The sequence below is a fragment of the Engraulis encrasicolus genome, chromosome 13, assembly GCF_034702125.1.
Source record: "Engraulis encrasicolus isolate BLACKSEA-1 chromosome 13, IST_EnEncr_1.0, whole genome shotgun sequence".
Taxonomy (NCBI): domain Eukaryota; kingdom Metazoa; phylum Chordata; class Actinopteri; order Clupeiformes; family Engraulidae; genus Engraulis; species Engraulis encrasicolus.
Genome location: NC_085869.1, coordinates 16,163,044 through 16,178,631, shown reverse-complemented (window position 1 = coordinate 16,178,631; position 15,588 = coordinate 16,163,044). Strand labels below are relative to the sequence as shown.

The 15,588-nt window shown below is 46.3% G+C and overlaps 1 protein-coding gene across 1 annotated transcript in view; it reads right to left on the bottom strand.

The window, feature by feature from the left end:
* The window catches only part of itga4 (integrin alpha 4), a 45,653-nt gene that overhangs the window by 13,248 nt on the left and 16,817 nt on the right, over positions 1–15,588 (bottom strand). Inside the window, exons 12-17 of the mRNA XM_063213250.1 lie at positions 15,263–15,353; positions 13,784–13,829; positions 12,499–12,653; positions 9,889–10,043; positions 1,554–1,706; positions 457–533 (exon numbers count right to left, since the gene is read on the bottom strand). Coding sequence (XP_063069320.1) covers positions 457–533; positions 1,554–1,706; positions 9,889–10,043; positions 12,499–12,653; positions 13,784–13,829; positions 15,263–15,353 — 677 coding nt within the window. The remainder of the gene's footprint in view (positions 1–456; positions 534–1,553; positions 1,707–9,888; positions 10,044–12,498; positions 12,654–13,783; positions 13,830–15,262; positions 15,354–15,588) is intronic.

Genomic DNA, 15,588 nt, shown 5'->3' with positions numbered 1-15,588 from the left:
ATCCAGGTAACAAACAGTCAGGTGCGGAAAAGTTCGGCGCCCGGTATGGACACGGATGGTTCGCAGGTAAGCACTTTAGTGCCGAAAGTAACTGGTGCAGGCACTGGCACTAGCACCATTATGGACTCGCTTTCTCGACGGTGTCGTTGCTAACTAGTTAGCAACTTAGTAGGTTGCCTATGGGAAATTGCATTGCAACCAAGTAAGTTGCTAACTTAGTTAGCAACAACACTGTCGAGAAACTGAGTCCTAGGGTCCGTTTCTCGATTATTGTCGTTGCTAACCGTCTTAAGATCGCCTTAAGACCGCCTTAAGACTGTCTTACTGTTCCCTTGGATTTAGTGGTGAGCGTTGCTGTTGAGAGAGAGTTGAGTCGCTCGTACGAAGGACGCTTTCGAGAAACGGACCCCTGGTCGGCCTGAAAACAGTGTTTGTGTTATGGAGAGCAGCACTTACTGGGGAAGGACCAGATGAGCCGAGACTTGCATGTTGGAGGAGCAGTTCTCCCAGACGCAGTGCCGCGCAAACTCCGTCTGTTAAATACATCAGAGAGGACAATGAAGCCCAGGTCAAACTCAACAAAAAGGGATAATCCAGGCAACTCCAAGTGAAAAAGAGGAAGTGAATTGAAAGCCTTTATTATCGTATGGCTAAAACATGATTAAAAGAGCCATCATGTTTCGACCACACTGGTCTTCATCAGGGCTTTCTCTCTAGACAAGGTGTATGGTCTCACCTATAAAGTGACATAAGGGTCATGTGACCCCATAGTAAAAAAAAAAAACGCCCCTACTTAAACACACACTATATACATCCTAGAAAAAAACAGTAACAGCCCAGGTGTTCACCACATAACACACAACCTGTATTCCCAAATCACATGGAATTTTTTAATGTGCTAGCAATGAATGATATTTGTTTTGTACTGTACGTTGTAGTAATATTATGCAAAATGTTCAAATAGAACGGTATCCACTTAAAAATTCTACTGCACTATAAAATGTTCCCCATTGAGAGGGTTTTGTACATGCTGCATACATACTGCAATAAGCAGGAAGTGGCCAGGGAGTGAACGCTTTTGTTTACACTACTGTGACAACAATCTCAACAACATCCTCAGGATGAAGATGCGGTGAGGTGAAGTGAGTTGAGGTATGTTGAAAGTTATCTAAGGTAAAGGCGGGGTAACATAACAGTACAAAGGAGAAGTGAGGTAAACATAAGGTAAGGGGCCGAGCTGGGGGGGGCGAGCAGGGCATTTGGCCCAAGGCCCTTCCGTATTGGTGATGTGGGACATACTCTGACCTTGGCAGGCTGTATGGGGGTCTCTCTCAGTGTCTTGCCCTGGGGCCCTGCCTGCAATTCTTCCACCACAAAATTAAGTAATTGATTGATTGATTGATTGATTGATTGATTGATTGATTGATTGATTGATTGATTGCTTACATTTATTGCCTTTTCAGCAGCTATGGCTATATCATTACCAATACAGGTAGAAAAAAACCATCACATATGCATAAAATAAAGGTGACGGGCCTGCGAGTGTCCCTCACCCTCTCGGTGACCAGGTTGTTGTGTTCTCCTCTCTGCTGCAGCATGGGTTTCAGAGGGGGGAAGGAGTGCGAGGCGGCCCGCGTGGTGCTGTGCTCCCCCAACTCATAGCGGACCTCAAAGTGGATCGCTGTGAAGATGTCACGGATGTCCTTCTGCAAGAGGGAGAGAGGAAGAGGAATGGAAAAGAAGAAGAGCGAAGAGGAGGAAAGAGGGAGAGAGAGAGAGAACGGATTAATTAATTCATTTATTTATCTAATACACACTCTACACTCTATGCAACACTCTATAATGGCCAAAAACAGCTTCTCAAAGCATAAAAAACACCATTAGAAAAATATGACCATATTATTCATTTAATTTCAGAGCACTCTTCTGGCTGAGTTACCAAAACAAACATGGGGAGTGAGTGATGGTATTTAGTTTCTGTGAGGGTGGAGATTAGTTTGCTTGGCCTATCTTTTCTTCTCTGAGGCAGACAGAGGCAGCCGTCCAGCCGCCCAGCCCACTGCCCCAACCCCTCTGTCCTCGTAATTGATGCTAGTCAGAACTCATCAGCACTCGACCTCAGCAAAGCTGGCTGCCTTCTCTCTTTCTCTCTCTCTCTCTCTCTCTCTCTCTCTCTCTCTCTCTCTCTCTCTCTCTCTCTCTCTCTCTCTCTCTCTCTCCTCCAATTCTTTATCTTTTACCCACTCTCTCTCTCTTACTCCCTTCCTCTCTATCACACTCTCTCACTATCCACATTCCTCTTCTGTCTCTTTCATTCCCTCACTCTTTCACTCCCCTCCTCTCTCTCTCTATCTCAACTGTGTCTCTCTTTTTGTTATTTCGTCATTCTCTCTCTCTCTCTCTCTCTCTCTCTCTCTCTCTCTCTCTCTCTCTCTCTGTCTAGACCCAGCTGGTGCAGGTCTCGTGCCGATCGTCTCTTGAGTCCTGAGTCTTGGCTGCCGTATCCGGTGTGTGTGACCCGCTGCTCTGGCAGACTCCTCCGCCATGCAACAGTCGCCAGCAGCCAGCAGCAGCACCGGCCTCCAAAAAACACCTGGACGCCGGCCATCGCAGCTGTCCCGACGAGCCGCCACACCAGCACACAAACACAACCACAACCACAATCGCAACACCACACCAACACCACACCACTCAATTCCAACAACACACCAACACCACACAACCACAGTCGCAACATCACACCAACGCCACAAAATCGCAACACCACACCACACAATTGCAACACCACACCACACCACACAATCGCAACACCACACCACACCACACAATCGCAACATCACACCAACGCCACAAAATCGCAACACCACACCACACAATTGCAACACCACACCACACCACACCATCGTAACACCACACCAACACCACACAATCGCAACACCACACCACACCACACAATCGGAACACCTCACCAACACCACGCCAAAAAACGGCAACACCACACTAAACCGCACACCACACCACACCAACACCACACAATCACAACACCACACAATCGCAACAACACACCATACAATCACACCACCACACAACAGCAACACCAGCAACACCACACCACACAATCACAACACCACACCAAACCGCACAATTGCAACACCACACCACACAATTGCAACACCACACCAAACCGCACACCACACCAATACCAGAAGATCGCAATACCACACCAACATCACAAGATCGCAACACCACACCAACAGCACACAATTGCAACACCACACCATCGCAACATCACACCTACACCACACAATCGCAACACCACACCATACTAAACCGCAACACCACACCACCACCAAACACCACAATCACAACACCACACCATACTAAACCGCAACACCACACCACCACCAAACCACACAATCACAACACCATTCCAAACCGCACATCACCACACAACCGCAATACCACAGCACACTAAATGACACACTTCCACAACACACTAAACTGCACACCACCACAGAACACTAAACAACACATCACCACAACACACAAGGTTTTCAAGACATATTTATTGACTTGTTTATTTGTATGCCAAATTGAACCCCAGACCACTGAAGAACACACCACCGAACCACACACCACCACCACCACAGCACACCAGCACACCATGCACAAGGTACGGTGCACCACATCTGCAAGCCACACGCCTCCACACTTCCACACTTCAGCAAAACACTGCCGTCCATAAAGCTTGTCACAGAACTTGCACAGCTCAGCACAGGCCACTGAAGCACCACACTGCAACACAGCACAGCACAGCACAGCACAGCACTCATTCAAACTACTCATCACCACACCACACCACTTCTGCACAGAAACACACACAGGCACAGACACAGACACACACACACAAACACACACACACACAGATACACACATGCAAGTGTGCACTGTTCTACACGTACACACACACACACACAGATAAACTTACACCCATGCAAGCATGCACACACCACACCACCTCTCCACAGCCCACCACACCGCACACACACACACACACACACACACCGCACAAACACACACACACACACACACACACACACCACCTCTCCACAGCCCACCACACCGCACACACACACACACACACACACACACACACACACACACACACACACACACACACACACACACACACACACACACACACACACACCACCTCTCCACAGCCCACCACCCAGCGCATCTCCAGCACAGTGCTGGCATAGCATAGAGCTCAGCTGGAACGTACCACACAGGTCAAAGTCAAATGCAAAAGGCCAGACTTCACTTGGTTCAAGAAGGGAGATTAGGACATCACACACACACACACACACACACACATGCATCACATGCAGAGGCTTTAAACACACACATGCATGCACGCACACACACACACACACACACACACACACACACACACACACACACACACACACACACACACACACACACACACACACACACACACACACACACACACACACACACACACACACACACAATGTCTGGCTACGAGGGCCTTTGGTTCCGTGGTTCAATCTAGTAGCTGATGCGCTGCCAAACAGTGACGATTTCATTAGCGCTTGGGGGAGGGTTCATTACTAGCCTGGATGATCATATTGCAACACACACACACACATACACAGATACACACATGCACGCTAACACACACACACAGACACACACACAGACACACACACACACACACACACACACGCACAGATACGCACACGCACACACACACGTACAGATACACGCATGCACACACACACACACACACACACACACACACACACACACACACACACACACACACACACACACACACACACACACACACACACACACACACACACACACACACACACACGTCCTTGTCTGACCTTGAACCAAATACACCCACACAAAAAACTCACTGACTCAAAACTGTTCTAAAATAGCAGGATATGAGAACTCAGACCACAGATGGAGCTGATGGTTAGCTGATAATCAAACCACCATCTCCTTATCTCCAGGTAATTATTACAAGAAATGTAGCAACACTGACTGGCTCATACAATGTGGTGAAACACAGATATGGTGTAATAAAGGTTGTAGAAGGTGACATATGTGAGTCACATTCTTTAGTTTTATCTTTAATATTTTCTTATTTTAACATTTACAAAGTACTGAAGTTGGTGTATTTTCTGTCAGACAGTTCAAGTCAACAACAACACCTCATACATAGGTTTCCCATTTACAAACATTCGATGGGCAAGATGCTAAGCAGCCAACCACGTGAGTGCATTTTTTGAGTGACAGCAGCTTCCTACAATCAAAGGTTGAATAGGGACCCCTGGCTGCACACACAGGAAGGAATGTTTGCAAATGGAAAACCCATGTATAACATGCTTATTTTCAACTTTTTGCCCAAAAGGTGTAAATATTATATTTTCCCTTCAATACCATAGCTGTTGTTCAGCTTCTACTTTTGTGGAGTAGCAGCAGCTACCAACCCTGTAGTCTCCAAGCAGTTTCTTCTCCATTGACATCCACAGAACCACTACATTACATTATTACATTACAAATAGCTGACGCATTCTTCCAAAGCAACTTACAGATAGATTGTGGGGTATTGGATACAGTCCCTGGAGGAGTGTGGGGCTAGGTGTCTTGCCATGGATGAAAGAAAGCATTGGTATGGGTGGGGTTTGAACCTGCAACCCTGTGATCTACAGCCCAAGTCGCTAATCATTACACCACGGCTGCCAACAGTATAGCACCACTGCGTGTAACGAAGGCCAACTAGGAGAGTGTGGCGTGGAACGTTAGTTAACTTCCCTCCCAAAGTCTCAATACAGTGCTGTGGCTTTGGGCTATTGGACAGGCCATTCAGCTCAGCGGTCTCATACTGTGCCTCCCATTCCCGAACCGATGTAGTTGACGAGGTAGAAGGTTCGCGGCCCCGAGGGGGACGAACTGTGCAGGAACACCTCCGTCACAGTGGTGCCGTTGACCCGGAATGGGAGTGAGGTTTTAGGGGGGAGAGTGTAACGGAGGCCAAATAACAGAGTGAGGCCGGGAACCAGTGTTGTATAGAGTAGAAGTAGAAGTACTCTTACAGATGTAATTCACCTTTGGCTAAGGCCCGCCCTAAAGAGCTTTTTGACCAATCACAGCGCAGCAAAAGGACGACCTCGGACAAACCTCGGACAGTTTTGACAGCGCTCCATTGAACTCAATGCTGAAATCGCATGTTTTCAAGTAGGCCTAGTTAGCGAGCACTAATAGTATGATATTATATAGTTGAAACTAAGTAATATCATACCCATAGTATTGTGATTATATTTGTAAGAGTACTTCTACTTCTACTTTATACAACTCTGCCGGGAACACAAGTAAACTGCCCTCCCGAAGCCTCAATACAGTGCCGAGGGGGACCAACTGTGCAGGAGCACCTCCAACACATGGGGTGCATCCCAATATGTGTCCTTGCCTCCTCCACTTGTGCTTGTCTCCTCGTCCCGCCTCCTGGCCCCTCCTCCGTGGAGAAAACGATAAAGTTTCCCAGCTGTCAGCCTAGCCACAACAACTTTTGAGGGACTGTTTTTCATTCACCATCCAAATTGCAAATGAGAAAAAGACTTTACAATTGAGCTTTTGCAAGATATTGAAATATAATGCTGTTGTCAGTGATGTCATCATGACGAGAAGCAAGTGGAGAAGGCAAGTGGAGGAGGCAAGGTCACATATTGGGATGCACCCATGTAGTCGCGACACCCAAATAAGGATGAGTCTGACCAAAGCTGTGCATAGTGTTCATTGAGGGGAAAGAAGAACAGAGATGTGTTGGGTGGCTACACCCTATTACCGAAAGCACACTTCCTTCTCAACCATACACTTTCAATCACATAAATATGCACGCACGCATGAACGCATGAACTGAACGCATGCACACAGACAGAGAGAGGGAGAGAGAGAGAGACACCCAATATTTCTCATAAAGTCATTTTTGGCAGGCTTGCTTTCTTGTAGGTGAGAATTTGTGAATTTGTGTCTTTGTGAGGCGTGTGTGTGTTTGTGTTGGGAAACCACACCACAACAATTTCTCACACCATGCCCTCTCCCCCCTATCTGCTTATCTTATGAATATGAGCCGTGGCCTGTTAAAGGAAACCATATTAACCTTCCACCCAATTCTCACACAGTATTTGCATGCATGGTCCACTATGGGCCCCCCACCCACTATGGGTCCCCCGCGCGCATGCGTGTGTGCGTGTGTGTGTGTGTGTGTGTGTGTGTGTGTGCATTTGTGCATGTGTGCATGTGTGGGTATGTGTGCGTGTGTGCGTTTGTGAGAATGCAATTGCAAGTATGTCAGTAAAGTGTGTAGCTGCTTGCTTTGTTCGTGGGTGCCTTGGTTTCAGTGGCAAAACACACCACCATCACTTTCCTAAAAAGCAAAACCCCTTGGCAGTCTCATGATCAGCAGAGCAAGAAGAAGCTCTCCAGTAAGTATCTCCTCCACATCTGTTCTCTCTCTCTCTCTCTCTCTCTCTCTCTCTCTCTCTCTCTCTCTCTCTCTCTCTCTCTCTCTCTCTCCCTCTCTCTCTCTCTCTATCTCTCTCTCTCTCTCTCTCTCTCTCTTTATTACTTCTTCAATAACAACACTCCACACACACACACACACTGACACACACACCGACACACACACACACACACACACACACACACACACACACACACACACACACACACACACACACACACACACACACACACACACACACACACACTTCATTACTGCAATGACAAACATAGTAATACACCACACAGCCGCAGCAGTCATGGTGTACTGTACAGGTGTGCGGTTGAGGATTTAATTTGTTCTCCCCCCTCAGGCAGATAATCACGCGTGTGCGAGTGTAGTGTAGCCACCAGCTTCAGGAGTGGCTATTAATAACAGAACAGGGATGGAGAAAGATAGATGGAGAGAGATAGAGGAGGAGGGGGACAGAAAAAATATACAGGGAGAGGAGAGAGAGAGAGAGAGAGAGAGAGAGAGAGAGAAAGAAAGAGAGAGAGAGATGATCCAGGTAAAATGATAGAAGTAGAATGTGGAGAGTAAGAAAGAGAGAGGAGAAAGAAAGCGAGGGAGGAGACAGAGGGATAGAGAAGAGAAGAAACTGAAAGGAGATGGAGGGAGGGAGGAAGGGAGGGAAGCAGGGGAGATACATACAGTAGTAGGAGCCATTAATTACTCTGACTGATTAACGCAGGGAGAGAAGCTGGAGATCTGTGTGTGTGTGTGTGTGTGTGTGTGTGTGTGTGTGTGTGTGTGTGTGTGTGTGTGTGTGTGTGTGTGTGTGTGTGTGTGTGTGTGTGTGTGTGTGTGTGTGTGTGTGTGTGTGTGTGTGTGTGTGTGTGCTGTATGTGGGAGAGTTAGTGGTGCTTGGTGAGTGGGTGGTAAGAGTGGTGTCTGTGTTCGTATGAAGGTGCGTGCGTGCGTGCGTGCATGCGTGCGCACGTGCGTACAGTACGTGTGTGTGGGGCTCCCCCAAACACCTGGAACGGTTGAATTGTAAGACTTCTCATTACCTCCCAACCACCTTATGTGGTCTGCATCCACATAAATCATGCGGTGTCCTCAAACACTATAAGAGCAGGGCCACTGACAGCTGTGTACCAGGCCCAGGTCAAATTCATCTGAAAGGGCCCCCACCTAACAGATGGGTCGGTGATGTTTCAGCAGTAGCACACGTCAGGGCGGCGCAACGACAGCCAGGACCGCTACTTTATGGATCTTTTTTGTTCGTTTGTTTGTTTTTAGTGGACTATCTAAGAAGAATATTCATTACAGCATATCAACCACCAATTACTAATTAATTTATTGGCATTAAATGCCATTACTCCACCTGATGTCTAAGCCAAAAAAAAAAAACGTCTTTCATCCAAATACGATGTAATGAGAACCCAATTCTGGGCCTCCTCTCCCTCTCCCTGGGCCCAGAACAACTGACTCCTTTGCCCATCCCTGTCAGCTGTCCTGACTGTAAGCACCCTCGCTCGTCCTCTCCTCTCCTACGCTGAGGTAATGTGAGTCCTCTTGAGTGTGAGTGAGTGCACATTAAAGTATGTCTCAGTTTGGGGTCAGTGCCTTGCTGAAAGTTTGTGATCTTTGAGGTGTTTCCTCCAGAGACATAGATAGAGACCGATGCAAGCATTGCTCTCTCTCTCTCTCTCTCTCTCTCTCTCTCTCTCTCTCTCTCTCTCTCTCTCTCCCTCTCTCTCTCTGATGTGTCCCTCCATCATGTTCAGTTCAGTGGTTTTAGAGAGGTCCTCAAACACACCTGGCCCTTAACAGGCTCTGGGTCAGAGACGTGCTGAGTGCATCAGGGTCGAGTACAGGCTACTCTAGTGTTCTCCGGTCTGAGAGAGCCACAGTGCTTAGAGCTCTGATTTACCACCAGTCTGATAAACTGGCCTAAGAAAGTAAATGCCCTGCTACACTGTATATTCATTCACTATATGTTCACTCAACACAGGTGATTAGGCCACCTATGAACTCATCTACCTTGGAGTAGCTGGATATGATTATAAACTGGAATAAATATGTGGTGGGCCTTTCTCTATCTGAACCTTTCTCTATCCGAGAATGCAATTTCATTGTGTGCAGTCTGCACTTGTGTGCTGTGGAGTGCAGTGTCACAATGATAATGGGAATTGGAGTCTCCCAGGTGGGCTTTCAGTGAAATGTAATGCCACACATCAAAATGTAATGTTTTTCAAAGCCTTAAATCGTATGTAATGTATCTATTACTTTTTAAATATGTTTTAATGCCCTGTGGGGACCCTGTTTCAGTTGTCACTCACCCTCATGAAGGCCTGGTGGGTCTGGCAGATGAGCTGGCCGGCCGTGGCCCAGACCCGCCCACTGGTGACGTTGGAGGTTCCGTTGCCGTGGAAATAGAAGCGGGAGGGGAAGCCCTCTTTGTGGCGCATGTCAGCGGTGATGTTGTACAGCATTTCTGAGCAGGAGGGGGACAGATGATCAGAAACAAATAGGCGGAGGTCATTAAAGAACATTGATAACAAACAAGAGCCATGCATGCATTACCACAACATGTTTTTCGTCTGCCACTATGCTGCAACGTTGCAAACTTTAACATTAGTTTAACATTAGTTTAACACTTTCATTCAAATACATTTGCAACATTGATATAGGAAGGAGTATCATGCAACAGTAAAACACACATTTAAATAAAAAATAATAAGAAAATAATTTAGTAACTTAATAACTTTTTAAAAACAATGTCAATACCACTTTCAAATAAAACTTTACATAAATAAAATATAGGTCAATACAACATTTAAGTAAGATGTAAAAGTACTGTCACTACGACACAAAGAATCATACAACACATTCCAAACACAAGGGGTTTCTCATGCCAAGTTACGTTAGACTAAGACAATGAACTTTAATTTTAGATGTTCAGGTATTTGTGACTGTTGCCCACAGAAGACCCTCAACTGAGCAGCAAAAGCTGGCAAATAGCCAAATTCCATGACCCTTGTTTATGTTCCGTTCAGTCTGTGCTTCAGTCGTTTCTTTTGCCTATCTGCACGCCCATGTCTGAGCTCACACCCTGTTGCAATAACGAACAGTTGCATCCCGGGGAGTGCACTGTTCAGATAAAGGTCTGGTCAGTTGGAGGGAGGGAGGGGGAGAGGGGGGGTCGCCTTCCTTCACCGTGTGTCCGTGCCCAGCTTCCCCCCAGCGTCTCAGCGTGGGCCAGATAAGATGAGAATGATGCCACGCAACTAACAGGGCTGGACTGAGTAAAAAAAAAAAACAGGCCGGGCATTTTCATCTAAGACCAGTTCTCCAGGCATCAAGGGAGACAATGAAGCCTGTGTCATCCAATATAAGCCATTTTGCAACACCCAGAATGCTTTATTTACATACATATGACTATTTTGTCTATCTGACTCCCTGCTGTTGCGGCATGAGGTCTGATAGCATCGAGGATAGGGTCTGGCCAAAATCATCAAGAGTCCAACGAGCAAATCTGCTGTACAAAGGCACAGTGTAGTAACTACATATTTAGTCAAAATTGAGCTTATACTGAAAATAGTCTTCAAAACACCTTCTTTATCTTATAACAAAGCCTTGTAGTCTAAATGCGTCTCATTTCAGAGATATGTCAGATGTGCAGTAACTACAGTATCCAGCGTAATACCAAAGCTTTGAAGGCATTTTTCTCCATTTCAATATTGGCGCAGTTAGTTACTGCCCTTTGCCTTTGTAGGGTAGAAATGCCCTCTATGCCATATGGCCAATAAATCCATGACTGAAACTGAAGTGAAGAGCTAACGGCACTCAGATAGCGCGTTCAGGCCAACTGAGAACCGTGCTGGAGCCCGTTCCCGCACCTAATCTTGAACCGACTGTCGTGTTCACACCACAGATATTTGCGTTCGCGAACCGGAAAGTTGGTTCGCAATGCGAACCGCAAAATACTAGGTTTTCCTCCGCGAACCGTGACGCAGCGTGGTCGTCAGCAGGTTCATCCGGGTAACACAGTCACGTGCGGAAAAAGTTCAGAGCCCGGTATGAACACGGGGGGTTCGCAGATAAGCAGTTTAGTACCGAACGTAACTGGTGCGGGCACCAGCTCCGGCTCCGTTCTGGTCGGCCTGAAAGCCCTAAGAGTGGAAGGGCTCCCTGTCACACTCAGCCTGCTTGGCCTGTGGGGACTCCTCATGCTCTGGGGAAGGGACCTGCTTAGTCACATGCACTACAGATGACACTGCTTGCTGAGAGGGTGCACACACACACACACACACACACACACACACACACACACACACACACACACACACACACACACACACACACACACACACACACACACACACACACATGCATCCGCTCACACATACGCACGCATACATACGCACCCGCGCACACACATGCACTCACCCACACATATACTATGCACGCACATGCGGGGCGCACACACACACACACACACACACACACACACACACACACACACACACACACACACACACACACACACACACACACACACACACACACACACACACACACACACACACACTGCTAACATTACATTGATGACAGTGATGACAGATTGAACTTGACATTGATGACAACTTTTTTCAAGCCGTCAATTGTGCATAAAGGCTGGCAGAGAGGCCTGTGAGGGTACTTCTTAAGGATGTATACACTACACTATGGGTCATGGAAAAACAATGTTGACTATCGTTACTCCTCCAAGAATGCTTATGAATGTGCTTTGGTGTATTCGTGTGCTGATGAACTCAATGACTAAGCAACTCTTGCATTGTTCCAATGCAAAATGGGCCTACAGTAGATGTGTCTGCAAAAACTGAAAGACAGACGTTTGAAGGACACAAGTTTTGAGGTGAAAGTCAGATGCTGATGTTGGGACTTACTGATGCGTCCGTCTAGGCTGCGGCCCGTGACATTGAAGCAGACTTTGGCGTTGATGCAAACAGCGGGCTGGCCGTTGTCGGAGCAGAGCGGCAGCGAGCGGTTCACGCTGTCCGGCAGGGTCATGGACGCCTCCACCTTGACCACAGGGCGCGTCCTGCACGACACAGATAGGCACGCACGACACACACGGAATAGAGAACCCTGAGCACCATGACAACACACCACCATGACCACACACCACCACCCCAACCGCTGCCACACCACACCACACCCCATGGCGAGTGCTGCAGAGAGGAATGGGCACGAATAGAAGCACGGAATAGAGAACACTGAGCACCACCACACCACACCACACCACCAAAACCACACCACACGCCTCTCGCCTCACGGCTAATATCACATGCTGAGAAAAAAAGCAGAAGGATAGAAGTAAACACACACCACAAACGCTTGCATACGCACACATACACACAACACACACACACACACACACACACCATTTAAAAGCACACTGAAATGTGCACAAGCATACAAATGACAACATCAATAGAAGTAGCCTCACATAAGGTCCTGTTTCACACTGAGGTCATGCTTCACAAAATATTTACTTGATTGATTTATGATTAAAGATTAAATATATACAGTACTGCATTTGTATACTGCATGTATACTGTGATACACAGTATGTACAATGTATCAACCGGTAATGTGCAAAACATGACCCCATACATATTTATTTATATATATATATATATATTAATTTTGTCATGTCCTTCCTGAAATCATTTCTCTTTTCACACTTACTGCTGACCCTGTAAAAAGAGACACTTTGTGTATACATATAGACTATGATGTTTAGCATCGAAATACAAAACAGGAAACAAAACAGGAAAGAGGCCATGTGCTTGACATGTACATTTGAGGTTAACACCAGGGACACATGCAGGCGAAAACGAGCGAAGCGAAGAGAGGCGAAATTCAGTGTTCCATTCAGCAGCTCAACCAGCTCAACCGTCATCAGGTCGTCACGGCAAATTAAACAGAATGAAACATTTATGCAGTTGAATTGATTGGCTGCTGCAGGCGAAATTCGCCCCTCATTTGCATATTATTAAACATGGTCAAATATTTGCGATTCGCTTTGCTCCTGTTCGCTTGCTTTTGCCTTCCTCGTAGGAATGAATGGCGAAGCTTGCTTAGCTTGGCCAAATTCACGTCCATGTGTCCCCGGCATAACACGATTAGGATACTCGGTAGACAAGAGCGAGAGAGCACCACGCTTACCGAAGCACCACGGCAGAGTCGGAGAGGAACGCACCAACCGCCATATCTGAAAGAGACCAATAATGTTTTGTTATGCATAGGGATGCCAACCGTCCCTTGAAATACGGAATCGTCCTGTATTTAAAATAAAAGTACGGTCCCGTATTGAGCTGAAACGGGACACAATTTGGGTTAAAATGCAGGAAATTGCATCTAAGAAATACAACATTTCCCCCAGCCCCCCCCATACAGGTTAGAAATGGTATTTTCTAACTCAAACTACAGAGATGGCCCACTTCTTCAAACATTTTTTTCCCATGGAGGGTAGCAAGAGCAGAAGGCAGAAGTTACAACTTGATGAACCACTGACACAACCGCTGATATTATTTTGAGGTTGAAAAAATAACCCACTGTTGCTTTAACATTCCAGATAACATTTTCTTCCCCTCTGTTTCTCATTATGTGTGCAGTGCACAACTTATCACCCACTTATTATGCCCCTGCCCTCTGATTCGCAAAATATTCACACAGATTACAGTTTGGAAAATTGCTTTCTGGCTAAATATCCAGAGAGCATTCCATACGACATAAAAAAACAGACATAGTTGATAATAAATGAATGGTAAACACGAGGACAAAAGTGGTTGCATCTCAGCATCGGTCTGAGGCATATCCTGTTTATGTTGCTAAGAATGGAGCATGACAAATAAGAAGCGCTGGGTATTATGGGACCACCTACTGAGTGAAGAGGAGAAATCCTCTGTGTTTCTCTGTCTGTGCTGACCGGCAATGCAATGGACTTAAAAGGCTAAGTAGGGCATGGGAAACCATGACTCAGAAAAACAAAACCTGTCGTAGTCAGTGTCCTTTGATGCGGTTTTGTTCGTTTGTTTGTTTGTTTATATGTTGATTTGTTCAAGTGCTGATTCAATAATGTCTGTACTGCAGATGTTTGAAAGCTTTCGGCCCTACAGGTTGAAAATGAAATTCTTTTGGTATGCCTCATTACAGAGCAGGCCCAAGTAAAAGTAGAAGTATAGCACTATGGCTCTCTGTAATGTCATAGCAATGCTGTTATGATCTAGTTAAGCATTTTCAGCAAGTGAATAGGGTCGCCGGCAACCCCTGCTGCAGTAAGAGGCTACAGTGTAAGTACAAGACTAGCACATGATATTACATAGCAGTTACACCACATAGCAGTTACACCATTTATTCCATTGCATTCCATTCCATTCATTTGACAGTTCAGTGTAACTGGTGGAACGTTGGACATTATTGTGGAATATCCATCCCATAGGATGCAAAGTGCAACTCAATGCGCTCAGGCTTTGCTGAAGGCCGTCTGCAAGTGCACTGCATCGGCATGCAGTGCAACTGTTTCAGAATAGAAACAAAACAACCCCTCCCAATGTCAGATGAGTGCTTGGTTGATGCATTATTCAGTTTCCTACCACTTTTAAAGACTAAGGATAATTGTGAGTTCAATGTCAGGCGTATTACCTGGGAAACCGTTGCCATCCACATCAATGCCTCCAGAGATGGACTGACCAAACATCTGTAGGTTGTAACCCAACGTCTTCCCAGTGATTCTCTGTAAAAACAAGAGGAGAAAAGTAACAATATCTTATTTTCCCAAGCTTGTACTGTATTACGTTATACCTACCCAGTATATTTTATCTGTGTTTTCTTGGTGTTTGTTAATGAAGCCATGCGTCCTCATTTGCATATTCATACGCTCTTAATTGCTTGGTTTTAATTACCCTTCTACAACACCGTGAGAGGGGGAGTTGTGGTGGCAGTGCAGAGGGGGGGTTGATATGGGGGGG